The sequence below is a fragment of the Prunus mume genome, linkage group LG3 (assembly GCF_029339155.1).
Source record: "Prunus mume cultivar Tortuosa linkage group LG3, ASM2933915v1, whole genome shotgun sequence".
Taxonomy (NCBI): domain Eukaryota; kingdom Viridiplantae; phylum Streptophyta; class Magnoliopsida; order Rosales; family Rosaceae; genus Prunus; species Prunus mume.
The window spans coordinates 14,069,110-14,095,645 of record NC_142700.1 but is presented as its reverse complement, the minus strand read 5'-3'; the positions used below and the strand labels follow the sequence as shown (position 1 = coordinate 14,095,645).

Genomic DNA, 26,536 nt, shown 5'->3' with positions numbered 1-26,536 from the left:
TCAACTGAACTGGTGTCCCATCGTGTGTTGTGGCCCAATATTGTTGGACCGCTCCAAATAAAAACCGGCCGACATTTGGGCTTAAAACTTTTCTGTCAACCCCCCCAATTTACCAACCCAATCCAGTCACACAAAAAGTACTTATAATTTCTAGTCCCTCCGTCCCCACTCTCTTTCGAAACCCTATTTCCCAAGGGGTTTTACACAAAACAAAACGCGGCAGTTTCCGTCACTTTCTTGGCAACCAAACAGGCCGCAAAGATGGTGAAGAAGACAGAGAGGAAAGTAAACATCTCCGGGAAGCCGAAGCACTCGCTGGACGCGAACCGTACCGATGGAAAGAGCAAGGACGCGCGTACTGGGGCCACGGTTCGCCGGCTCAAGATGTACAAGACGAGGCCCAAGCGTGACAGCAAGGGAAAGGTCTTGAGGAACGATTTCCAGTCCAAGGAGCTGCCTAACACTCGTATTCAACCTGATCGCCGCTGGTTCGGTACGTATACGTATACGTATGGATACACTTTTCTAGTCTAGTTAAGATCTTACTTAGTGCTTTGTGTGAGGTTTTAGAGTAACAGAGCTTGTTGCAAATGCTTGGTAATTATATTTGAAAATGCCTGTTAAAAAATTTCAGTAATTCATTGAATTGTGGCGGTCCTGCTTTTATGGCCTTTTCTATTTTTGTTGAATTTTTTTTATTGCTTATTTCATTTTTAGGGAATACTCGGGTTGCATCTCAGCAGCAGCTTGACATTTTCCGCGAGGAGCATAGTAAAACGGTGGCTAGTAACTACAATGTTATTTTGAAGGGGAAGCAACTGCCCTTGTCCCTCTTGAATGACCATCAGAAGGTATGATGCTTTTGTAAAGTCTTTTTTTTTATTTTTTATTTTTTAATTTTTATAAATAAACTTTAACAAGGAATCAGAAAATCACAATTGTGCACTATAACATTCTGAGCTGAAGTACTAGTTATGTTCCATTTCCTTGGCTCACATAAGTTTTGGAGCGATATTCATCAAGCTTCGATGCATGGCTGACTTAACTTAAAAAAAAAAAAAAAAAAAAGAGACAGAAAGAGTTCTTTAGGGCAGCCTTATTAGATGCAATGTTGAAGCCACTGGTTTTCATTTTTTATTTAGCCGGCAATTATCTTCATACCCAAAAATTGGCTAACCTCAGCTTGTAAAATTTTAATGTCAACTTAACCCTTCAAAATTAGTGAATATCTTATAATGAACAATAAATTTTTCTATAGATTTCCTAAATTGGCATGCCTCACTCTTAATGAAAACAGATGAAGAAGATAGCATATGGTTGAAATGTTTTTTTTCTTTTTCCGGCTGATGGCATAGTTAATCATTGTATTATAGTTCGCTAAGTTCATGTTCTTAAAATATGTGAAGCAAACCAGAGTCCATCTCCTAGAGAGAGAGTCATTTTCCGATGCATTTGGACCTAAGACAAAGAGGAAGCGTCCAAAACTCATCGCAGCAGATTATGAGTCCTTAGCTAAGAAAGCTGATGGTTCTCAGGGTAACTATTTCTTGTCTGAGAATTTTTTATGTGCTTGATATTCCTGGTTGTAAAACCAATTCGTTCTATTTCCTGATTATTTGGTCAGTGTTTTTGTGTATGATTTAGACTGGAGGGTTTCTAAGTAAAAAATTGCAAGTTTATGTGTATGAATTTTTTTTTTGGGGTCATTTTCTTATTTCCCATGGTTCTGCATCTAACTTGTTTGCATCTCTTTAGACATGTTTCAGCAGAAGCATGCTGATGACAATACTGCAGAAGGTAGTGAAGGGGATGGATTTAGGGACCTGGTCCGGCATACAATGTTTGATAAGGGTCAAAGTAAACGTATCTGGGGTGAGCTCTACAAAGTTATTGACTCTTCAGATGTTGTTGTCCAGGTTGGTGTTTCTATTTTTCCGTTGATTTAGAAAGTATAACTAATCGCATACATGTACTTTTCCTTACAAATCTTGCCTTTCTTGGATATCAATTGAATTCCTATTCTTCATTACTTGTATGATGAACAGTGTAACATGGTAAACAGGGATTGTTTTATGCTTCTGTTTTCTTTTTCGTTAAGTTAGGACAATGTTTACATCAAGGTAATTCCTGCATTAAATGTGCAGATCTGCTTGGGCTGATAATTATGAAAACAAGTTTATTTTTTATTCTAGTGCTATTATTTGCTTAATTCTTGTTCAGCTCAACCTTGCTTTTCTCCCCGTTTCAGGTTTTGGATGCAAGGGACCCACAAGGTACAAGATGTTACCACTTAGAGAAGCATTTGAAAGAGCATTGCACACATAAACACTTGGTTCTTTTGTTAAACAAGGTTGGTTGCATTTCTCATGTTTTGGGTCTTCTTGAATTAGAAGGCATTACCTCTTCTGATTTTGTTTAACAATATCATTACTTTGATTTTTCAGTGTGATTTGGTTCCTTCGTGGGTGCTCAGCCGTTGGTTGAATGTATTAAAGGACGACTTTCCAACTATTGCATTTCATGCTAGCGTCAACAAATCATTTGGCAAGGTACCTTCTGTTCACGTTGATGCCTTGATCGTGTTGAATTTCATGGCAGTATTGATGAAATAAAAGTCTGTTTAGTTAGATTCCTCTAACACCACTTCCCTCTGTCTCCCATCATGGTTATTGTCTTAATTGCCTTACATTAAGTTACCTCTCTCTCTCTCTCTCTCTCTCTCTCTCTCTCTCTCTGTGTTTGCTGTTTGCATATCGTGCTACATGTCTAAAAGATGAGATAAGAACTCATAAAAAGGCTAATAGGAGAAGCCCTAATGTTATTTCACTTTAGGTTACTGTATTTATCCATACTACTTCAGATTTTATGTGCAATGTGCTGATTTTGTTTACTTTTATTTGTTGCACTTAGGGAACTCTTCTATCAGTGCTGAGACAATTTGCCCGCTTGAAAAGTGACAAGCAAGCCATTTCTGTGGGGTTCGTTGGGTATCCCAATGTTGGAAAGTCATCTGTCATCAACACATTGCGAACAAAAAATGTAATATCCTCAACTCTCTTGCTGCTTCTGGGTTTCTGCTTGTGTTTCCATTAATATAGATTATGTATGTGTGTTAATCAGCATTTTATTCGGTTTAGATGTACTAATAGACCAATGTGCCTTGTCTTTTAGGTGACAAACAATATTCTAGCTAGTGATACCCGATATGGCTGACATATTTATGTGTTTCTTGCTCCTCAGGTTTGCAAGGTTGCTCCTATTCCAGGGGAGACTAAAGTGTGGCAATATATAACACTCACAAAGAGGATTTTCTTGATTGATTGCCCTGGAGTTGTCTATCAAAGTGGTGACTCTGAAACAGATATTGTACTGAAGGGCGTGGTATGCTTTTCCTGTTTTTGCTTGTATAGCTGCTCATAGTGAATTGAGTTTTTTTTTCCCTCTGTACAGCACTTGTTTATTTAACCCATTTAGAGTCTATCATTTCTGTTTTCTTATTCCCTGTGGACCTGGAGCCCACATTCGGTGTTGGACTGCAAATGTGATATTCTATATGCACATCAGATGATCAATAATTTTGGTCCTCTTTTTTAGGTACGTGTCACAAATTTGGAGGATGCTACAGAACATATAGGAGAAGTATTGAAACGAGTTAAGAAGATCCACCTGGAAAGAGCATATAAGATAAAAACCTGGTATGCTGCTTTGTCTGTGTGTTGGATTTTGATGTTTATGTCTTGGTACTACATAAATTTCTAGTGTTTTGTATTTGTTTAAGCTTTTGGTTGCGAGTGGTCTCTCCAATTTCCCAACCATGGTCAGTGTCGGGCATGGTCTACACCTTAGCAGGAAAAATCAAATATGATTGACAGAAGGAATAATGGTTCTCTGGAACCAAAAATTAGTAGAGATCCTAAAGAACGGACTTTGTAAATGTCAAAAAATAACCCAAATTTTTTTAACTTTTTTTAATGATTCATGCAACTTAGAGTCAGGATTTTTCTGTTAGCATAACTAAAAAAAAAAGAAAAAGGGTGGGTGGGTTGTAGTATCGTGTTAACTGTTATTATCTTACTCTCTTTTCTATTGAGGTTGTTGGTTTTTATTTTGTTACTCCTATTTAATCTGGGTTGCAATCATTTTAGTTTATTAATCTATGTGCTTTGTAATTTCATTTTTCACATTCAAATCCTGCTAATTGCATGTATATCCTCAGAAATAGAGTGACATGTAACTGAATCCTAATGGTTTTTCTGTTTTCAGGGATGATGATAATGACTTCCTCTGTCAGCTGTGCAAATTGTCAGGCAAACTTTTGAAGGTAACTCGCTTCTTAATGATGCTTTCTAACTATCCCAGTAGTTATAACATTTCTGCCCTTAGTTCCTGCAAATACTTGGAGTATTTCCCAATTCAGACTCGGTCAATTATCAAATGGATGTTTTCCGTATTTACACACATATGCATACACAGTGTACACACACGGGTGTATTTGGAATATGTCTCCCTGTGAATGTGGACCCATTGCTTAGGTTAATTCTTATCTACTTTTTATCTGAATGTGTGACCCAAATTCATAGACTTGCAACATAAGTCTGGCAGAGAACACTATATATAGATGTATGTATATAAGGGATGTATAAGGGAAGAAAATAAGTGATATCTTAGTTATGCAAATTCCAAAAGTGGTATTCTTCCTTTAATTTGTATATTGTCTTCCCCTTGGAGACAATTGGGGTCCCATCTTAACTCTGTCAAGCTGTGGGATTGTAATAGATATGTGCATGCCCTGATGAAACAGAACCAAAACCCAGCAAGGGAATTGGCTTCTGTGAAAAGTGAAGCAAAATAGTTGCATGTTCTTAATTCAATCGACATGATTGGTGTTATTTATGCATTCTTTTTCATCCCCTTTTTCCCTCCCTTGGGCTAGTTGAACATTGTTTATACCTTGTGATGCTAGACAATGATTTGGACGTTATGCCCATCTATGATCTGGCATATGGAAACTTCTGTAAATGTTCGCTATCTCTTGTGTTTTTTTCTCCTTGAATATATAACAGAAAAGATCCTAGTTATGCATGTGCTGAATTTTTTGCTGGGCTGCTTCTAGGGTGGTGAACCTGATTTGATGACTGCGGCAAAGATGGTCCTCCATGACTGGCAGAGGGGTAAGATACCATTTTTTGTGACCCCTCCGGAAAGAGAATTGCCATCAAATGAGCCTGGTATCAATAACATAGAAAATGACACCGCAGTAGATACCAATCAGGAGTCAACTTATAAAGCCATTGCGGATATTATTTCATCTCAGCAGCTAAGTAGCATCCCTGTCCAAAAAGATCTTTTTACTGAAGAAGAGTTGAAAGGTGACGAGGCCTAAACACCTTTCAGCCACTGAAGACCTAAACAGCTTCCAACCACCAAAGCGGACGCATGAGCACAGCTTTCTCATGCTGCAAAACATCCGATCCGAGTAGTCTCGTACTGGAGGATGAGACGTCCTAACAGTCTTAGGCCTTCGCGGATGAGACATCTTTGTAGCTTCGAGCCACTAATTACGAGTCCAATCATATGGTTTTGTGCCAGATATGGTCGCCTTTTGTAGTCCATAGATCTAAGGTTAGCATGCGCATTTTCTTTCAGACGAGCTTTATCTCAAGAATTTTGTATGCTACTTATTTATGGCTGATCACCGCTGTGTAGCAAGCATTATGCGGTGTTTTTATATATACATAATTATGGGAATATGTATTGTTTTCTTCAATTGTATAATTCTTTTGATAGTGGTATGAAAATAGACTTTTTGCATTTGTTGACCTCCAAACCAGTCTGGTTTCCATATCAAGTTATTCATTGCTGTTCCATTTGTCAATTGTAAAATTCCTAGTCCCATTATAATTTTCACGTTATTATCTGAAAATTTGCGGAGTTTCAGGCTTTACTATTTTTGCCAAATTCATACCCAATATTTAGTTTTTGGGGTGGTAAAGTGAAATTTACCCTTTGCAATTGGTTCCAACTCTTGTGCGGCTACAACAGTGAGGCGGTTTTATTATGCAGGCGTTAGTTTTTGTGCTGCTACGGGCATCCACAATGGAACTATCTCTTTGGACAAATTTTAGAGAGGAATTGAAAAAATATAACTCCAATCAAGTTCCATATCCATCTCTTAAAATAGAGAGAACTCTATGAGCTTCTAAATCCTAAATCCTAGTGGTTTTTTATAATACAAATTTATAAATAAATCCAATCCTAGACATGTATTTATAAAAAAACCCAAGCACTATTTAAACATAGAAACACACCCAAAATTAAAGTCAACTTTTTGGGTGTGTTTATAAATGGGTTTTGAGTGTGTGTAATGATGAGTTTCATAATTTCAACTCCCATTTTGGGTGTTTTAAAACTTTTTTATAATTTAATGCTGCTTTATTTTATTATTATTTCAAACCTTTAATTAATGCTAATTATTTTTTAATAGAGATAGACCAATTAAAAAAGAATTACAACATTTATGACTTCTTAAGTCAAATAGCATGATTGAAGTATAAATTTTATAAACCACTCCTAAAATAACTTTTATATATAAAAAGTAGATAGTTGTGGATGCTCCAAGGGGAATATTAACGATGAAACGAGCTCTGCTTAGAAATGTCTCTGTCTACGCGCGTTCTCGTCTTCTCCCTCCTCCTTACAATCCGGGCCCTCCATCCCAACTTGCTCCTCTCGCTGATTCGACTCGCCCCAGAATCAGCTTTTACTCGACCCAGTCTTCATCACACAACCAAGAGGTTTGCAATGCTGCAGTGGATGATGTCAGTAACAAAGGTATTAAGATTTTTCTGAGAAATATAAATTTGGGTTTTTTCAGTCACTGGCTCTTCTTGGTTGCTCTCAACTTCTTAGCTACGAATTATTTGCATTTTTCTGCGGAAACCGGTTTCGAAAAACTGACAGTTTCAACATATTTGATTCAGTTGCTATATTCTCTTTTGTGTTTTAATCACTTGCAGTTTGCATTATCATGGCCTGCAAAACCGTTTGAATTTTCTGGGATTTAGAGGTATTAGCATTTTCATGCTTATGATTTTGAATTCAGATTTGCTTGAAAATGCAAGGATGGTGTTTTTCATTCTGCATAGAATGAAAGTTCATAATGCATTGTGAAAATTATATCAGTAAGGATATGGTCACTAACATTTAGTGGAAACAATCCACCAACAATTATTTTTTCAAATATAACCTCTCCTGCCGACCATAAAGAATGTAATCTCTAATGAAATCTACCAGCAAATAGACTTAGGTGACACGAAAACTATAGCATTAGCCTCAAATTCTAAATCATTGAATTCCATCGTCTCCAGTAACTTATGGTGTAGTAGGGATTATGTTTTGATGCCCAAAAGAAATAACAATTATGAAAGCTACATGCCACGGAAGTTACTGACATGAGTCCGGTCTGTAATGTTTGCCACTGGATATAAGAAAGTGTGACTAATTTAAAGGAAATATGATTATTTGAATGCTTTGGCTAATCAGAGCTGAAAGTGCGGATAGATAAATACTTTAAGGGTGATGAGGAGGCACTCCCATCGATTCTCAAAACGATTCTGCAGGGGAGATTGGCTGGGAAGCATGAGGAAACAGATGATGATCTGAAAATGCAACCGGTGGATGGTGTTGAGGACCAAGAGTTTGAATCGGACTTTGAGGAAATGCATGACATGGATGAAGAGATTGATAACTTGTATAACGCAAGGGATGTAGTCATGAACAGGATAGTAAAAGATGAGTACTTCAACATGGATGACAAGAAGTGGGATGGCATTGTTGGAGATGCAATTAAGCATGGGATTATGAAGGATGAAAGGGTGTGAGGCGATTCTTGAGGATATGCTTAGCTGGGATAAGCTCCTGCCAGGTATACACTTCTAGTTTCTCCATTTTGTATGATGCTTTATTTCTACCAAGTCCGCTTCCCTACTTGAAATGTTAGATGTTTGTCTGTTAACCTTTCTGTATATGTGGGTCTTGTCTGCCCACACACTTTTTAAGTTAACCATTTTTTATCTATTTTGACATGATTGCAAAAGTTGTATTTTTTAGTTACATGGCTAGACCTTTCCCAAAGTCAAAATTTCTGGGCGTCCAATTTTCAGCTGTCAATCATTTTCTTTGTTTCTCACACAGACAAATGTAGTACAAGTGTTTCAATGGCATGGAAGTTGCATTTTTTTGGTTCAAACTGGTGTTTATCAAATAATCTGCAATGCAATTGTCTTTTCCAGATGACATGAAAAGGAAGGTTGAAGAGAAGTTCAATGACCTAGGGGATATGTGTGAAAGAAGAGAACTTGAACCTGAAGAAGCTTACAAGTTGCTTAAGGTGTTTGAGGATGAGATTGTCATGCGACATGTGCAGAAGATGGAAGCCGACAGGCCCCCACAATTTGATGAGACTGCTGGATGGGACGAGAAAAAGGAGGTAGATGACCCACCAAGCGAAGGACCAATCCTTAGGTGGCAAACACGGGCAGTCTTTGCTCCTGGTGGTGATGCCTGGCATCCCAAGAATAGAAAGTGAAAGTGTCTGTTACAGTGAAAGAACTTGGCTTTCAAAGCATCAATTCCGTTGGCTCAGAGAATTGGCCGGAAAGCAGTACAATCCAGGGAAAGATGAGCTTACAATTACTAGCGAGAGGTAGGTCAACTGCATGCCCTCTCTCTCGGTTATTAGTTTTATTATTATTTGACGTACTGCATGCTCTCTTTCTCTATCATTAGTTTTGTTATTATATGAAGTACTTAGTCTGGTTAATAGTTGTTCAGATTTCAGAGTTTTTATTCTTATACATCCCACATGATATTGTTGATTGTGCATTTTATTACCTCTCCCTCCTATAGCACAAAGAGAAACTAATAGTTATAGTCCTGCAGAACGTATGAGAAGATTATTTTGTTATGTCTTGCTCAGTCCTTGAAAATTATATGTGCAATAATTTTATCGAATGCAGTTTATACATCCAAGATATCTTATTTAAAAGAGAAAAAAAGTTTATCCACCCCAACGTGAGGAAAGAAGTAATTGAGCATAAATAAAGCATATGAAAATTGATATATCAACATTTAGTAGTTTTTTTTTAATAGAAACATTGTATTGATAATCAAGAGGAAAAATCCTCGATCAAAACAAACAAGATCTAAAATAGAGAGTGTCTGACCTACTAAGATTTAAAAAAATTATGTATTTAAAAAACACAAAACTTCAGTAAAATCATCTTAAGACTGCCATCATGTCTCTCATGATGGTACAGTAGTGATAGTCCTTGAACTGCCCCGAAACCGAAGCCCCCCAAAATTTAATTCTATCCCATAATTCCTCAACCCTTACTCCTCTATGATCCTGAAAAATTCTTCTATTTCGCTCCATCCAGATATTCCAGAATATAGCATGAACTAGACAATCGCGAAGGATTCCAGCTCTCTTCCCCTTCCCCGAAACCCTCAAATTGATACTAAGGAGCTCAAAACACCCTTTAGGAATCACCCACTCCGCTCCGAGAGCACCCAACAACCTCCACCATAATTTTAGAGAAAACGAACAATGTATGAATAGGTGATCAATGTTTTCTGCATTCTCTTTGCAAAGAACACACCAAGAAGGGGATATGCACATCTTTGGTTGTCTCCTTTGAATGCTATCGCAAGTATTAATCTTGCCATTTGCTGCCAGCCACACGAAAAATTGAATTTTAGGTGGAGTCTTTGCCTTCCAGATTGAGATGGAAGGTGGGAAGACATCCCTGGTGGTAGAGAGAAGAAAAGACCTGAAAGACTTACAGGAAAAAAGAACCCTGCTCCTCAATCTCCCATGATCTCCGATCCGATCTAGAACTATTGAATCTCACCTTCCCCAATATATCCAAAAGTATTACCACTTCTGCTATTTCAGCCTCGGACAAATTCCTTCTGAAATCAAAATCCCAATTAAGAGGCATCTCATGAGTGTTAACAAAACGGGATATACTTTGATTTTTTCTCCTGGACAAGGAAGAGAGTCTAGGAAACAGATTTTTTAGTATCCCTTCTTTCAGCCAAAGATCCTCCCAAAATCTAATTTTCTTCCCATTTCCAACAGAAAATCTATAGCATTGAAGAAAAGAATTATACCCTTTCGAAATTTCTCACCAAGGATTCCTGCAAGACACATTAACAATCTGTTTAGTGTCCCACCCATTTGAGTCAATTCCGTACTTGCTCTTAATGATCCTATGCCATAGCGAGTTGGTTTCGAGTGGAAATCTCCACAACCATTTAGCTCTGAGGGCTTCATTTCTTTCTCTTAAAGAGCCAATTCCAAGATCATTTAGACCCTTTCCCACCTGACCAAGTGACATTTCTTCCCTTCTTCTAGTCCTTCCCATAAAAAAATTACGCATAAGCTGTTCTACTTTGGCGGCCACTCCGATAGGCATCTTAAACAGTGACATAAAGTAAGAAGGAATGCTACTCAAAACCGCTTGGATTAGCGTTAACCTTCCACCTTTTGATAATCAAGCCCTCTTCCATTTTTTAAGTCTTTTCTCCACCTTATCAATTACCGGATTCCAGAAATTAAGAGCTCTTGGGTTTCCTCCGAGAGGAAGACCCAAGTATACCATAAGCCAGCAACCTACCTCACATCCCCAACTTCACGCCATGTTATTCAGTGCTTCAATACTAAAATTGATCCCAAGAATGCAACTTTTAGCCTTATTAATCTTCATTCCAGAAACATCACAAAACAACTTCAGCAGCTGCAACAGATTTAACCAATACTCTTCCTTGCCATCCAAAAGGAAAATGGTATCATCTGCAAATTGGAGATGAGAAACTTCCACTTGATCTTGACCTGAAACAATTCCATGTAGTAGGTTAACCTCTTGAGCCCTTTCTATTATTTTGCTTAATACATCGCTAACCAAGGTAAATAGGAATGATGATAACGGGTCCCCTTGTCTTAATCCCCTAGAAGCCCTGAACTTTCCTCTTGGTTTTCCAGTAATGCACATTATTCCTTTCATTACTACAACATCTTATCCACTCTATGCAATTGCAACGTTTTTGATTTTTGTATTTTTTAATGAAACTTTTTTCTTTGCAAAGGAAAATAATATATATCTCGCTCTCTCTCTCTCTCTCTCTCTCTCTCTCTCACTTGTGAAGGTTTGAACACTGAGAAGAAAATAGAAAGGATTGCCGTAGGACTCTTCTTTCCCTCATTGAGGAAGCTGGGAAAGCTAACAAACTTGCTGATGATGATCGAGTTTCGTATGTCAAGGATATATTAAGAGCAAATCCTGCATTCATGGAGAGGTTGCATAACAAGACCATGAGATTGCAAGGAAAAAGCACTGTGCCTGCTTGAGATTGTGAGTTCCAGTAGCTAGTTGAAAAATAAGTTTCCAGGTCTGTGATAGCATCTTCTGGACATTTGGCTGTTTTAATTGTTGGCCCTCACTCCAAGATAATTATTTTGCAACAGAGTGTACTCCCAATGCATATTTCATGCGGGCATTGGTAGATTTGGCTAGTTGCTAATGTTGGCAGCCAATTGTCTTTACCTTATATCCCCTGAAAATTTCACTTGGATCTTTTTGAAGTGCCAAGTACAATGTTTTTAAAGATCTTTTTGGTTCAGTGAGATCTTTCAATGTATTAGTCTAAGCTATAAATGATAAGGTGCTTTAACTAAGGAGATCATTAACGTTATATTAATATTAATTAATGCATGATATTACTTAATAGAGACACAAATTTGCTCAGTCTTCTGTGAACATTTGTTTAGCCAATTTTCTTGCCATCTTTTCAAATTTGTGATTAGCTGGCAGTGAATTTTAGCTTAAATGTTAGAAATGCAGGGTACCCATCTTTTGTATTTTCCTAATGAATGTCATTGGTGTGGTTAGAGATAAGAACAGCAGGATTTTATGTCCATATTATGTAGGTGTGATTGGTATAGTTTTGGTGTGCTGTTGGGATCTTGGTTCTGTTTATCAATTAAGGGGCAATATTTTTTATCGCACCCTTTATGAAGTCCTATGTACTGGCCTTAGACAAATATTTTGGGGTGCACTTGAAATAGAGTTACAGTATTTGAATACGAGAATAATTCAGAATGGAAGAAGATACACAGGAAATATGATCTTTGGCCTTGACTCTAACATGGTCTTGCAACTGTTTTGACAATTTTTGTTGCTGTTTCTCTGCCTGTGGAGTTCTCTATCCATCGATTCAGTTATGTAACTTCTACTCTAGCATTTTTCATGAGGTTTTTGTTTCTCTTTATTGTTATTTAAGTTATTAGACATTTAAGTGGAATTAGGGAGCCTAAGTGGCATATTTTGTGTATTCTTCAATGGTTATGTTCTTTTGTTGTTTCAATGGTTGCAGAAAACCAATCATAAGCCCTCGCTTGAAGCTGTGGAGAAAATGAGGGAAGGTATTTGGCCTAGTACACTGCTTACACAACTATCCGAAAAATTCTTTTTGATGCGTTTCTAGCAAGCCATGCAACTCATAATTTCATATTATACCTGTCTTTTCTAAGCTTTCATGTTTTTGTTCCGCTGCCTCGAGAGTTGATGCTGCTTGGGTTTATCTCTCCGCTTTTGAAGGGTACCCCAAGCATGATAGCCAATATTTGCACTCCATCAAAGTTCTACAATAGCAATTTTTCTCCATGCTTGAGGTCTGAAATTGATGAAGAAATTGAAAAATAATTCGTCCCAGGAACGTAAGATGTCGATGTTTTCTGTTCTGCCTCACTCGTTCAGGAGAATGTTGAATGGCTTACGGAATATGATTTAAATGTTTAAGGAATTTTTCTTAGACTTCTTCCTCTCTTTTCCCTCCTACTTTTCCATGAACCATAGGTGATGCCTTGGCAAACAATCTTTGGTTAAATGCAAAATTCATTTATTTGAGTAGGGCTATGATCCATTTGTTTCATATCATCAAGGTCTGGATCAAGCAATTCTTCCGAAAGCTATGTCTAAGCATAAAACATATCATTATTATTTGATAGCAAAAGCAGACCCTCCACTTCACATGGTGTGTTGAGCAGGCCAGCAATTATACAAATCTCCTCCACCAATGTTGAGTTGAGTCTGATGGGAAGAAACTTCACGGAACCCACGAAATGAAAGTCTGAGAATGATGGTGGGTGATCACATTATCTTTCCCTTTCTTTTTCAATCTCACACAAACATCCTCTTTATCAATTCACTGTCAAAATATTGGTTTCAGCAGGAAGACATCTATAAAATCCCACAGTTTTTCAGACTTTCCTGAACTGCCCTTACTAAATCCTTAACATTTTGCTGGGCCAACTGGCAACTGGCGAGTGCCATCTGTCTCTTCCCAAGACCCAAGCCAAACTTGTAGGCGATTCCAAAATACATTTACTCTGTGCCACCTAACAAACAAACGCGTTTTCAGCACGGAGCAATTTGAAAATCGTAATCTTTAGCAGTTGGAGTCGGCACTTGGAAATCCAAAATAGCCCTAGCGCCCTTTCTCCGGAAAAACACTCCTTGGGCAGTTTTCACTTTGAGGGGGAGGAAGCCATTATTTTTCATCCCCTCTCCCTTCTACTCTTCCTTCTTTCACCTCTTTCCTTATTTTCAAAGACAAATAATTTTCTCTATTTGTCTTCGTTTTGTTATTTCAAAATTTTTATCCAACCATCACAGATGTGTTTCAGTCGGATCTTCACCACCATCTTTTTATAATTTTTTATGTTTAGAATAAGTTGCAGAGACTTTTTGGGTTCTCTATGTAGTTTTCACCTCTCTTTTACGAGAGCTTTTCATATCTTATTTGTGAGAGTTTTATTTATATTGTTATGACTTGGTTTTTTTTAAGTTTTATTTCTTTTTGATTATTCTAAGTTTGCAATCTTAGTTGAGATGAAAAGTTTCTTTGATCATACGTGCTCATTAGTGGAGGTGCACTATATTGTCTTAATTTTGAAGTTAGACCGCTCCGTTATTGTAATGACCTTTTTGTGGCTAGTTTGTACCCTTTGTGGTTAATGGATACTTTGACTAAATTATGAATGCAATCATAAAATTTCTAAATAATAAAATTTAATGGTCACGTGATATTATTAATCTACGTGTTATAACTTATATTACGAGTGAGCGACATAGTTGATATGTCATGAACTCAAAAGATAGTTTTAATAAATAAATATACGTGTTATAACATCATTTATTACCGTCACATAAAATAAAATAAAAAAATCATTAATCGTATTATAACGCATGAATTAGTAACATCATAAAACCAACCCAAATTTCCAATTTCTTTTCCAAACGAAGCACCTTCTAGCCACTTCTACTGGTGTACTGCGTAGTACGTCACTGCACCTGGTGCATGGCTTCGTAGTGGGTTCCTTTAAAAAGTGTCATGCAGTTTCTATGTCAAAAAGTAAAAGTGTGACGATGCCTTCATGCATGTTATGGGACAATCGGTCGTTTTTCTTCTTGAAGGTCACGTATCTGATATGTCATACGTATATATGTGGTAGGTCCAATCCAAATTGAGTCCAACTTAATTAATACGGCTGTTAGAATTCAGATTCAGTTGCTTGACTTGGCGCTAATCCCTCCTTGATCATGGCCCATGGGGGGAGTTTTGGAAAGTGAATATACAATACGGCAAGCTGCCGTCTTATCTTCTTTTCATAGGATTTTGTCAAAAGTGATCAAATCTTTTTTTGTTTTTGAAAAAGTTTAGGAGGAGATTGTTTATTCTCACTACCAACGTTAAAGTATACACATAACTTTAAGTCGGAGTAACTTACGCATGGCAAAGTGATCAAATCTTTGCATAGTCATATTTCGAGGTATTGAGTAAACTATTACCTACATAAATACTAGATTTAAATGAGTGACTTTCTTTCAAAAATGTAGAACGGTCTTACTATTATTTTTATATTTTTATATTCGAATGCAATTTTGATAAGTATTGACTAATAATCAAAGGTCATAGGCTTAAGTGTAGCAATTTTTCTTTACATTTGTTACCACATCATATGTATACATTTAAAGGGGTTAAATAAACCGTAAACTTACTTCAATTAATGATTCAAAATTATCTATGTGCACATAAATAACTATATTCCACCATATTCACTTATTCGCTTATCACAACTCAAAATCTAGAAGAAAAAACAAATTAAACGGCTTCTCTCCTCTAAAAGCCACATGTAAAATTTGATCTCCTGTGCATACATTTGTCATGACTCGTGACACTTTTTTTAATAAATTATTTTATTTTACTTAATCAGTATTGTTTAACATAGATGGGAAACAATTATTGCGGTTTGTCTAGCTTAAGATTAATGGCTCATGTTTATTACGACCATAATGCATGTGATTAACCTGTTGCAAACGCAAGCATTGACATCATGCATTGCATTTGCATATATATAATATATATACCAATATTATCTGCCGTTCATGACTAATTGCTTAAAAAATTCAGCCAACCAAGAATAAGGGAGGTATCTGTAAAGTGCAAACCTATCACAGACTTGAATAATTTGGGATATTGAAACGTCATTGTTTTAATAAAAGAGGCCACATGGAATTTGGACTAACTTCAACTAATTTTTGAAGCAAATGGTTCCCATCTAATTGTCCTTCCACACATCGCTCACAACTCCAAATACCATTTTGCCCTTAATGTATCTATTTTTAAAAATTATTTGATAAAAAATGCAGTTTTTTTGGCAGAGCGTCAAAAGCTGTCAACAAAAGCAAATCTGCCATCAGTGCGGAGAAAACGACATACCAGTCAAACGAACCATGTGCAATACCATTCTAGACGTCCTTGATTCACATTTTAGCACGGAAATATTACTATTTTACTATATTGGATAATAATATTACGACACGTTTAATAACACTTCAACGTGACGTAACATTATTTGACGGAAATAGCTGGGTAACACGCATAAATCTTTTCCCAACTTCGTTAAATGACAAAAAGAAAAACAAAGCACTCAGAAGTGAGATCTCTTCTGGCGAAGGTCCATGCTCTTTTGTTTTTGGTTTAAACTATGTTGTCCATTAAACTATAAAAGCCCTGGGAACTTACCCCTGCACCCTCCAAGAAGAAAAAAGAAAGTTTCTTTCTTTTCGCCGTTTTTGGTTTCCTTTTATGAACCCAACAAAATTATATTTACAGGTGAACCACTGAGAAACAGAGAGAGTTTTGGGTTTCTCATTTTGGATTCTGCAACTTTACATCTGCAGTGGCTATGTAATCCTTGAATCTGCCCTGTTTTGCATGTAGAATGAGATCCAAGCAAAATGTGGTAAAAAGAGTTGTGTTCTTTTGGGCTCTCTGATCTTGAAAATTAAGCAGGAAGGGAGGGTAAGGGCCTCAAGGGTTTGAGGAAAAGGTTGCGGTTTTTGGTCAGAAGAGACTAGAGAGAGTGAGTAATCTTCAGAGGAGTGAGAAGCGTTGTTGAGGATTTATTACTCTCTTCAGAAAATTTTCCTTTGATTGCAAGTAGAAGAGTAAAAATAGTTATAGAGGTACTTTGATTGACATTAATGCGCTGAGAAGAAGTCAGTTCATTTCTTGTCAGGTTTACCTAAGAAGGCAACTGACATTGGGGGGTTCCAAGCAAGATCCGCTTGCTTATATTACTCCAACTCCATCTTGTAATACCTAACGAGAGAGGATATTGAAGTTGATTTTTGTTTTGTCTTCTGATTTTGGAAAATTGAAAGTGTTCTTCACAGACCCTTTTGTGGTTCATACATTTGTGATTAGCTGGCAGTGAATTTGAGCTTAAATGTTAGAAATGCAGAGTACCCATCTTTTGTATTTTCCTTGTCAATGTCATTGGTGTGGTTAGAGATCAGAACATTAGGACTTTCTGTTCATATTATGTAGGTGTGGTTGGTATAGTTTTGGTGTGCTGTTGTAAACTTGGTTCTGTTTAACATTTAAGGGGTAATATTTTTGATCGTATCCTTTATGAAGTTCTATGTGCTAGACTTAGGCAAAAATATTTGAGTAGGAGAAGAATTCAGAATGGAGGGAGATACACAAGAAATGCGATCTTTGGCCTTGACTCCAACATGGTCTGTTGCTACTGTTTTGACAATTTTTGTTGCTGTTTCTCTGCTTGTGGAGCGCTCTATCCATCGATTAAGTTATGTAAGTGATACTCTAGCAGTTTTCATGAGTTTCTCTTAATTGTTACTTAAGTGGAATTAGGGAAGACCAGGTGACATTTTTTGTGTAATCTTCAGTGGTTATGTTCCTTTGTTGTTTCAGTGGTTGCGGAAAACTAATCGTAAGCCCTTGCTTGAAGCTGTGGAGAAAATGAAGGAAGGTATTAAACCTAATACTCTGCTTACAACCTCCCTCAACTATCCAAAAAGTTATTTTTGATGCGTTTCTATCAAGCCATTTAACTAACAATTTCATATTTTATTTTATATTTCTAAGCTTTAATGTTTCTAAGCTTTAATGTTTTGTCCTGCTGCCGCCAGAGTTGATGCTGCTTGGGTTTATCTCTCTTCTTTTGACGGCTACCTCAAGCATGATAGCCAATATTTGCATTCCATCAAAGTTCTACAATAGCAGTTTTTCTCCATGCTCGAGGTCTGAAATTGATGAAGAAATTGAAAATAATTCGTCCCAGGAACGGAAGCTGTTGATGTTTTCTGTTCTGCCTCACTCATTTAGGAGAATGTTAAATGGCTTGAATACCAATTCCTGTAAAGAGGTGCGTCACTCATTCATGTATAACATTTAAGCTAAAATTCTAGTTTGGTACATTTTTGCTTTTCTTATTTCCTATAAATTCTTGTTCATGACTCATGTATTCACTTGGTTCCTGGAAAATGAAATGAAGTACAACTGTTGAGTATGATTTTAATGCTCAAGGAAACTGCTTTAGACTTCTTCCTCTCTTTTCCCTCCTATTTTTCATGAACTATAGTGATGCCTTGGCAAACAATCTTGGTTAAAATTGAAATTTGTTTATTTGTACAGGGCTATGAGCCATTTGTTTCATATCAAGGTCTTGAGCAGTTGCACCGCTTCATCTTTGTCATGGCAATAACACATATATCCTACAGTTGCTTAACGATGTTGTTGGCAATAGTGAAGGTTAGAATTTTCTTCACATTTCTACTTCTTCTTCTTCATCCAGATCTTATTAGGTACAGTGGTGAAACCTACCGTTTATCATTGAATTATTTTTCTTCTGGATAACGGATACAGCAACTTTGAGCAACTTACTAATAATAAGCCATCTGTATATCTTCTGGTGGCCTTTATGACCTTACCATTTTCCCTGAGTAAGAACATGTCTACTCATTCCCATTGAAAGAACTCTAAAACAAATGGGTTAGTCTTCTTTATTGAAGTAAGGGCAGAAAAATAAATTTCAACTATAAATTCTGGAAATTAAAATCAATGAAATAAAATTCTTTGACTTAAGGTGTACATTTTTTAAGTTGCTTTCACACTATTAGTTCAAGAATAGATAAGTTATGACTGCTATTACCTAGAAGAAGGCTTGGATTCTTTGTTCTAGCTGTAATTAGCACCTGTAGCCACAACCTTAGGTGTGAATCTAGAGTTTCGTTTCACAGGCCTTGTACTTTTCTATATATATATATATATATATACACACAGGCACATCTATATCAGCCTTTGTCTCTTCAATTCTATCTAGTTTAAGTGAAGTTCAATTCTATCTAATTTAAGTGAAGTTCATTGATCTTTAATTATTACTTCCATCTAGTGTACTGATATGTTATGTGTATGACGATAGTGGGTATTTACTGAAAGAGAAGATGAGAATATAACATTGCATTGCAATTTTTCCTGGATTACTATTTGACATTGTAATATTGTGACCAGATTCACAGCTGGAGAGCATGGGAGGATGAGGCTCACATGGACCGGCATGGTTCATTGACTGGTAAACTCTGATGTGGCATTGATTAGAATTATGCATAGATCAGATTATTGGTCCCCACTTGTATGAGCCATGTGATGTAGATTTTTAAGTTACCTGTGAGATGACTGTAGATATACTCTGTAACAGAAATCACACGCCAGTTGACAATGCGAAGGCAGTCTAGCTTTGTAAATCCACCAAATCCTGTGGTCAGGAATAACTTCTTCATGTGGGTGGTAGGTGCAACTCTATTTTTGTTACTTAAATTACGTAGGTACCTCCATTCTTCTTTATGTTGTTTTAAATTACAAAGCTTAAAGGGCTAAAACGCAGTTTAATTTTGCTGTGGAACGTACTTTAGATCGTCATAGACTCCACTAGTTATTATTGAGTTTTCTTTGTGTGTTTCTTGCTATTAGGAAATAGCTGCTTTAATTCAAGGCTTTTTATAGTTGAATGCTTTGTCATACAGACATGTTTCTTCCGGCAATTTGGGCGTTCAGTGGTTCGTGCTGACTACTTAACACTCCGCAAGGGTTTCATCATGGTATCGAGTATTTTCATTCATCAGAAGAGTAGAATGAGTCTTCCACATTTTGTTTTTTCTTTTATTTATTTTTTACTCAGTATAATATTATGTATTAGCCCTTAATGATATGGTTTTCACTATTACGCCTTCAAATTTGCTAGTGTCGATTGCTTCATGTTTACATAGATATGCCTGGTAACTGAGCTTCTGTATTATTTCAATAATTTTTTTTTATTCCTTCAGTGATCTCTTAGTTTTTTGGTAGAAATTGTCTAGATGTTGTATGCTCTGAGATTGGTTCCTCTTCTTGTTTCCACCTATTATATGTATGTTCCGGTAATTTAACATTATAAGTACGTTGCCGATAATGTGTTAGTAATGCCAATTTTAACTCCTGTTGAATGAATTTTTACTCCTTTCTGTTATTCATGGCAGAATCACAACCTTTCACCAAAATATGATTTTCACAGCTATATGATTCGGTCTATGGAAGAGGAATTCCAAAGGATTGTTGGTGTGAGGTAAGAAATTAATTTCTTCAATTAAGAATGGAAATAGTAAATGAGCAGTATTTTTGGTTACCATGACCATAACTATGTATTGTTTGTATTTGCGCACATACAGTGGTGTCGTCTCTCTTATTAGTTGTCGTTTAATACTATGCAATTATATTTTGCAAACGGGATAACCATTAATGTTAGGCATGAATGTGTGCTGAAAGTCCTTATTGGATGTTATTGCTGGTTTGGATAGTTGAATTCCACTGAGAATCAATAGCTAAAATGCCTCTTCTTTAATCAATTGCAGTGGCCCTCTCTGGGGATTTGTTGTTGCTTTCATGCTGTTTAATATAAAAGGTACGAGATAGAACCGAAAATGAAATGCGTGAAATGGGTACTTGTTCATTCTAGCATGAATATGCTACAAAACAAAGGGATTTTTTAATGTAAATATTCACTCTCAAAAGGATATTGAGGTTTCATCACCTTTTAAATGATAATTATAGCTTGTTTGTTTCATTATTTTGTCATTCTAACTGCCAGTTGGTGCATGATAAGATGATTGTTGGTCTTAAAAACTCTCAAATGTGACTGCTTTCTGTAACCTATTACAGGGTCTAATCTCTATTTCTGGATTGCAATCATCCCAATTGCTGTAAGTGTAGATTTTAATTTTCTCTCATTCGGTTTTAGTTTTCACCTATTTACTAAAAATGAATGATCTCTAAGATACTAGCAAAAATTTGCATTGTCAAACAGACGCTTGTTTTACACACATCACACCTCTTCCTTAGATTGGTTATGACATTTGGGGGAGGGGATCTGAACTTGTGACCTTCTCTTTTGAGGAGAAGTATAACTACCAATGGACTATGACTGCAAAAGAAAAGAAACACATCACACATAAAGATGTTATATCCAGAGAGTGGAGCTATAAGAGTAGTAAATTTTCTGTAAATAAACTTGTCTCAAATCTGTTACACAGTCGTGTGTTTCTAATGTTACTTTAATTTAATTGTCTGTTCATGTGCAGCTAGTTCTTCTTGTGGGAATGAAGCTGCAGCATGTTATTGCAACCCTGGCATTGGAGAATGCTGGTATAACTGGATCCTACCCAGGAGCAAAGTTGAGGCCTCGGGATGATCTTTTCTGGTTCAAGAAGCCTGAACTTTTGTTATCCTTGATCCATTTTAGTTTGTTCCAGGTTTGCAATGGTTATCGTGATGCCGGGCATGCCTTGTTTTATTGTATCATTATGTTCTTTAATGACTTGTATCACATATCACAATGCTAGAACTAATATACCTTTGTTTTTCTTTTCTTTATTTTATCTATTCCGATTTTGCAGAATGCATTTGAATTGGCTTCATTCTTTTGGTTTTGGGTAATTCCTTTTCCATGACTAGATTGGTGCTCATTGTGGAGTCTTGGAAGTTGGAAACAACTTATTCAATCATTTAAGGCCAACAAAAATTTATTTGAAACAGTGTAGGATCATTTAAGATTAACAAAATCTCTTGGTTATTTGATTACAGTGGCAATTTGGGTATAATTCTTGCTTTATCCGAAATCATTTGCTCGTCTATTTAAGGCTGATTGTAGGGTAAGCAAACAATTTTACTGGTTATGACACTCTTCACTGTTGTCAATCATGGGTCTTATATTACTGTCAATTATCTTATAGGTTTGCCGGGCAGTTCCTGTGCAGCTACAGCACCTTGCCGCTGTATGCCTTGGTTACTCAGGTACAACCAGATATACATATATTATGCATAAAAAAATACAGAGTCGTTTTCGAACAATATTTATATTTTACATTTATTTTTAGATGGGAACAAATTATAAGGCAGCACTAATTCCACAAAGGATAAGAGAAACAATTCATGGGTGGGGAAAGGCAGCTAGGAGGAAAAGAAGGCTGGGCATATACAATGATGAGTCAACGATACACACAGACACAAGCACAGTAATGTCACTTGAGGAAGATGATCATGAAATGCTCGATAATCCTGCAATTGATGCTGATACACAAAATGGAATTGAGTTGCAACCAGTTTCTAGTTCTATGACCAGTCCTTGCCTAGCTGCTAATGAAAACTCAAGTAGGGTTGGTACACCCCTTCTTCGACCATCGGCTTCTGTTTCTCTTTCTTCACCAGTTACGTTGACTATTCATACAGAGAGTATTCCAAGATCCACTTCAATGCCAAGCAGAAGGTAATGAAGCAATGACTACAATCATGATGAAGAAAAGCATGTGACAATGAATTTGGGATCAAATTGAATAAGAAAGTATTAGAAAAGGGAATTGTGTAGATTTTGTTTCCCTCTATGCAATCTGAAAAATACTTGAAAGGGCTATAGGATACTCGCGAGATGTAACGCGTGTGACACGATATTGCAGTAGTTAGAATGTGTACATTTCTTGTAATAGAGATATAAAGTTTAGTAAATGTCAACTCACAGATAGTACTGACTACTGATCCATGATGTGAGTTAGTTGTTTAGTTGGACGGTAACATTAATGAAGTTTGCTATTAATGTTCAAATGTATTTGGCATTGAGGCATCTTGCTAGTGTTACTTATTAAGCTTATGAATTGATCGAAACTACCTGTTTGGATGAATTTTCGCAAGTGTCTTTTTGATAATAGCTGTTTTCGAAAAAGGGGCAAATGTCTGCTGGATCTTATATGATGGTATGTAGTAAATTCAACTAGAAAAACATGGTAGACTGCGTAGATTTTATTAGAATAGCATGTTATTTTCTGAAGCTTTAATTGACAGGCATGAAGCTCTGAAGTTGGGAGCTTCTTTAGACTACATGAATATCTAGTTATGAAGCTCTGCAGCAGAGTGATGGTGGGCTTCATTTGCTGTCTTGGTTGATGAATCTGGTGAATCTGGTGGTGATGAACCTGGTGCTGGTGAATTTGGTGTTATAGGCTCTCCTCCACCCATCTTGGTAGGCGCCATCTGCTCATGCTGAGTGGGCTTGTTATAAGTGAGCCCATTGGGCTGGCCTGGTTGGAAACAAGCACCAGGGCACTCACAGCCCGGATTGCAACCCCCACCGCAATTGTTTCCATACCCACCAGACCCAGACCCAGTACCGGTGCCAACTCCGGACCCAAATCCACTACCACCGCTGTTTCTGTACCCTGGTCCCGAGGCCCACGGGCCATTTCCAGGCCCATATCCACCACTCCCAGTCCCAATACCAATTCCTCTGCCTTCCCCATATCCACCATCCCCAGTCCCAATACCAATTCCTCTGCCTTCTCCATATCCACCATTTCCAGAGCCTCTCCCAATGCCAATACCAGTGCCTTCACCATAACCAGAACCAGTGCCAATACCATACCCCTCCCCAATTCCTACACCATTGCCACCTGAGCCAATGCCTTTGCCAATGCCTACACCTGTCCCAGTCCCAATGCCAATACCTACACCTGAGCCAAACCCTTGACCCATTGGCTTATCTTGGCCCATCATCTTTCGATTGACCCTAGCAGGGGCCTCAGATTTAATGAACTTGTGGGCATTGCTCAAGCTAATTAAGCACAGAAACACCAGCAAACCAATGCTGCAGGCACATTTTGGTATTGCCATCTTTGTCAAATATCTTGGTTTTTGTTTGGTTCTAATTATTTTGCATGGATTTATATATACATCTAGTGAGGCTAGCTTTCTCTGAAGGTAGTTGCTTGTCGAAGACGGAGACTTGGAAAGCACCAAAAGCCCTGCACTGACGGTTTGTTAGTTGCTTAAGTCCGGAGTCATGAACCTTCTGTGAGCAGAGACTACTGCCACAACAATCTGCACGGTTTTAACATTACCAAGATCTTGTAAATACCCAAGACAAGGCATGTCAGATTACTTTGTTACAAAATATTGTACAACATGAGGTCAAGGAATGAAACTTGTTTGTGTTGACAATTTGAAAAGATTTTAGATTTTCAGATTGGTTATATCAAATGACCTAAAAGATATGACAAAATATTTTTAGAAAACAATGCTGGTAAAATTCACATATTTTTCATATATTATTGAATAAAAATACTTCTCATTATACCCTATTAAATGGAGCTTGCTTCATCAAAGTAAAGATAAGCAGAAACATTATTTACTGTATTTTGGATAAGCCAAGACAACTTCTAGTAGCTCTCTCAATAGAATGAGCTTTCTTTACTACTAAATTTATCAAACGTAAATAGCCTCCCCTTGCAACAACGGCAGACTTTCAAGTATAAAAACAGTGATAATTTTGCATCAAAGTGAGTGGGTTGTTTCGAGTAAAACCATCCGAGCAGTTTTTAGATAAAAACTAAGGAGATGAGATGAAAATCTTGCCAATGTGCGTGCATAGATCACATAAGAAATGTCAGACACTGGATAATTTGTCACCAAAATATTAGTCATTCTTGAACGTATATACCTTCCTGTGCACAGACCAATCTCTGCAACCACTTATGCATTATCATCCTCTGAAAACCAGAATTGTAATGGAAACAGCAGACAAAACAGTTTAACATAATCCTCACAATGGCCAACATGATAATGAAGCCAACTTGGGAAATCTGGAAAGCTCTAAAGTAGTTATTGCCTATAATTTATCAACAGTCAAACAACCTCGCCATTGCCTGATTCTGCCTCCATGGCCTTTAACTCTTCAGCCAACATTCGTTGCCTGTTCTGTGCTTGCCTTTCCGCAGCAACCATGTATAGGCCTAAGCACAAGTAACAAACACCATCAGCAAACTAAGGAGGTGCCAAGTATTTGAAACAAAGACAAATGCACATAAGCAACAATTATATAAAACATGGTGTTATTTATACCACAATTCATTAAGGGTACTCACCTGTTAAAAAAATAATCAGTTTAGAGGATAGAATCTAGTTATTATTGGGTTATCTATTTCCCATCCAATCCAATTGAGAATTACAAAAGGCAACTAAAATTTGTTGGATTGAATTGAATCCATGTGTTTGGTTTGAAATTTGAGCAACCCTACATCTTAGTTCACAAACGGATGTAGCCGCACACCATGCCTCGCTAAACTCAGAGAGGTAAGATATTCTGTTTATGTGTGGAATATATAAACAGAGAAGATATTCTATTAGTGCTTCAGTAAGTAAGCCAAAAGTATTGTAAAACTTAGAGAAGACCAAGCATTTTCCTTATGAAACATTGACTTGGAAATTAAGTATGCTATTTGAATCAAGAACCTATGAAAGAAAAGGTCAAGAACTCATACCGGCAGCACTTCCAATTGCACAGGCCCATAGAATCCTCATGGACCATCTATCCCCAATAACTCCTCTGGCTCCCATACCTTTGTGCCAAACCCAATTAGACTGCTTTAGCATGACAACATATTGGATACTAAACCTCATTGCTTATTGGGTAATCTAATACAAGAAACTTCAAATGCAAAAGTTCCTGATTAACATCAAGTTTCAACATTATCATACAATTTGAAGCTCAGTGACCAAAGAGGCAACAATCTTAGCAACTATTCCTTAATTCATATGCTCATTCATTATAGACTACCAAAGGAGTAGTGCACTAGACAGCAGCTGATCTTACAATTGGTTATGATTCAGTTGTATGCATAGTTGGCTAATATGGTTGTAGTTGGACCCTATACTTTATCTTGGGTGCTATTGCTGGAGTGATGGGCACACGCTTCTCGGTACTAATTCGTATTGAATTAGAAAGACCGGTTGAAAATTTCCAACCTAAAACCCTTAATCAATGACTTTGTGTCTTATTATTTTTACAAAAAGTGTTGTAAGCTGAAATCTAAAGACAAGCTTGTATAGTTAAGGGCCACTGCAGTTTGTATCAGTTATTCTCAATCAAAGAAATTGGAAACACCTATTCAGATTCTACTTCTTTCTCTCTTGTCTCTAGCTTTACAATTCAGATATTAATTGCACATGACCACTAAAACTAAAAGTTTCTCTGGCCCAGAAATATGTAGCTTTTTATGTGTTTGTGAAAATGCCTAGCAAAGATGTACAATTCACTAAAAACCTAGAAAAGCAGATACAAATAGAATTTTATCATATAAAAAATTGAATTGGTAAGGAAACCCGTTTGTCATAGCATGTCAGAATAGAAATCAATAATCAACAATTAGCAAAATGGCACGACAATTTGAAACATAAACGCATAGAAATTAAATCTTACTCGTTTGAGAGAGAGAGAGAGAGAGAGAGAGTTTGGTGGCGGCTGCCGAGACCGAAGAGACTGAGTAAAAGAGAAATGAGAAGTTAGGAACGAAATGCCGCTTCAGCAAAGTTGCCACATGCTGGTTTCTCCAGAGTTTATCTAGAGAGAGAGAGAGAGAGAGAGACCAAAGCTAGTGAGAGGGTTTTTGTTTTCTTTTTTATTTTTTATTTTAGGGTTATTTGTAGTAATGGTCTCTCAATTATACCCAAGTTATATTTTGGTCACTAAATTCAATTATTAGTTGCAGAGGTCACTCAAGCAGATGTTTTGTTGCACCAGTAGTCCTTT

The 26,536-nt window shown here is 36.9% G+C and overlaps 3 protein-coding genes and 1 pseudogene across 5 annotated transcripts; 3 read left to right on the top strand and 1 right to left on the bottom strand.

The window, feature by feature from the left end:
- The first annotated feature begins 165 nt into the window (after positions 1 to 165).
- ATNUG2 (GTP-binding family protein) lies at positions 166 to 5,811 on the top strand. Its single transcript, XM_008228431.2, has 11 exons — positions 166 to 493; positions 718 to 851; positions 1,407 to 1,536; positions 1,756 to 1,916; positions 2,249 to 2,350; positions 2,445 to 2,549; positions 2,911 to 3,039; positions 3,241 to 3,381; positions 3,595 to 3,695; positions 4,264 to 4,321; positions 5,114 to 5,811. Exons 1-11 carry the CDS (start codon positions 262 to 264, stop codon positions 5,381 to 5,383), a joined length of 1,563 nt encoding a protein of 520 aa, XP_008226653.2. The 5' UTR covers positions 166 to 261; the 3' UTR covers positions 5,384 to 5,811.
- A 770-nt stretch (positions 5,812 to 6,581) lies between these two features.
- Positions 6,582 to 12,329, top strand: LOC103326336 (uncharacterized; annotated as a pseudogene). The gene is made up of 4 exons (XR_016125564.1): positions 6,582 to 6,831; positions 7,543 to 7,924; positions 8,292 to 8,704; positions 11,209 to 12,329. The product of XR_016125564.1 is annotated as an uncharacterized LOC103326336 (transcript).
- Positions 12,330 to 16,060: 3,731 nt separating this feature from the next.
- On the top strand, positions 16,061 to 22,633 carry LOC103326224 (MLO-like protein 11). Its single transcript, XM_008228429.3, has 15 exons — positions 16,061 to 17,223; positions 17,344 to 17,401; positions 17,562 to 17,797; positions 18,067 to 18,183; positions 18,943 to 19,003; positions 19,130 to 19,218; positions 19,455 to 19,529; positions 19,947 to 20,032; positions 20,319 to 20,368; positions 20,626 to 20,666; positions 21,045 to 21,215; positions 21,360 to 21,395; positions 21,547 to 21,614; positions 21,696 to 21,756; positions 21,840 to 22,633. The coding sequence occupies exons 1-15, from the start codon at positions 17,098 to 17,100 to the stop codon at positions 22,230 to 22,232; spliced, it is 1,668 nt and encodes a 555-aa protein (XP_008226651.2). The 5' UTR covers positions 16,061 to 17,097; the 3' UTR covers positions 22,233 to 22,633.
- A 1,776-nt stretch (positions 22,634 to 24,409) lies between these two features.
- Positions 24,410 to 26,383, bottom strand: LOC103326223 (HrpN-interacting protein from malus protein). Of its 2 annotated transcripts, none has more exons than XM_008228428.3 (3): positions 26,207 to 26,383; positions 25,269 to 25,368; positions 24,410 to 24,740 (listed from the first exon to the last, which is right to left on the bottom strand). In XM_008228428.3, the coding sequence occupies exons 2-3, from the start codon at positions 25,342 to 25,344 to the stop codon at positions 24,634 to 24,636; spliced, it is 183 nt and encodes a 60-aa protein (XP_008226650.1). In that variant the 5' UTR covers positions 25,345 to 25,368; positions 26,207 to 26,383; the 3' UTR covers positions 24,410 to 24,633. The 2 variants fall into 2 exon arrangements, with proteins under 2 accessions (XP_008226650.1, XP_008226649.1); XM_008228427.3 differs by having other exon boundaries at positions 25,269 to 25,346; positions 26,207 to 26,379.
- Between the last annotated feature and the right edge of the window lie 153 nt (positions 26,384 to 26,536).

What these genes read in the sequence shown, in the direction of transcription:
- ATNUG2 (XM_008228431.2), top strand. Translation starts at nt 262, where the DNA reads ATGGTGAAGAAGACAGAGAGGAAAGTAAACATCTCCGGGAAGCCGAAG. An exon ending in TGGTTCTTTTGTTAAACAAG is followed by an intron (nt 2,351 to 2,444) that starts GTTGGTTGCATT and finishes TTGATTTTTCAG; the next exon opens with TGTGATTTGGTTCCTTCGTG. An exon ending in TGTCAGGCAAACTTTTGAAG is followed by an intron (nt 4,322 to 5,113) that starts GTAACTCGCTTC and finishes GGCTGCTTCTAG; the next exon opens with GGTGGTGAACCTGATTTGAT.
- LOC103326224 (XM_008228429.3), top strand. Translation starts at nt 17,098, where the DNA reads ATGGAGGGAGATACACAAGAAATGCGATCTTTGGCCTTGACTCCAACA. An exon ending in ATAACTTCTTCATGTGGGTG is followed by an intron (nt 19,219 to 19,454) that starts GTAGGTGCAACT and finishes TTTGTCATACAG; the next exon opens with ACATGTTTCTTCCGGCAATT. An exon ending in TCCATTTTAGTTTGTTCCAG is followed by an intron (nt 21,216 to 21,359) that starts GTTTGCAATGGT and finishes CCGATTTTGCAG; the next exon opens with AATGCATTTGAATTGGCTTC.
- LOC103326223 (XM_008228428.3), bottom strand. Translation starts at nt 25,344, where the DNA reads ATGGGAGCCAGAGGAGTTATTGGGGATAGATGGTCCATGAGGATTCTA. An exon ending in TGCAATTGGAAGTGCTGCCG is followed by an intron (nt 24,741 to 25,268) that starts GTATGAGTTCTT and finishes ACTTGTGCTTAG; the next exon opens with GCCTATACATGGTTGCTGCG.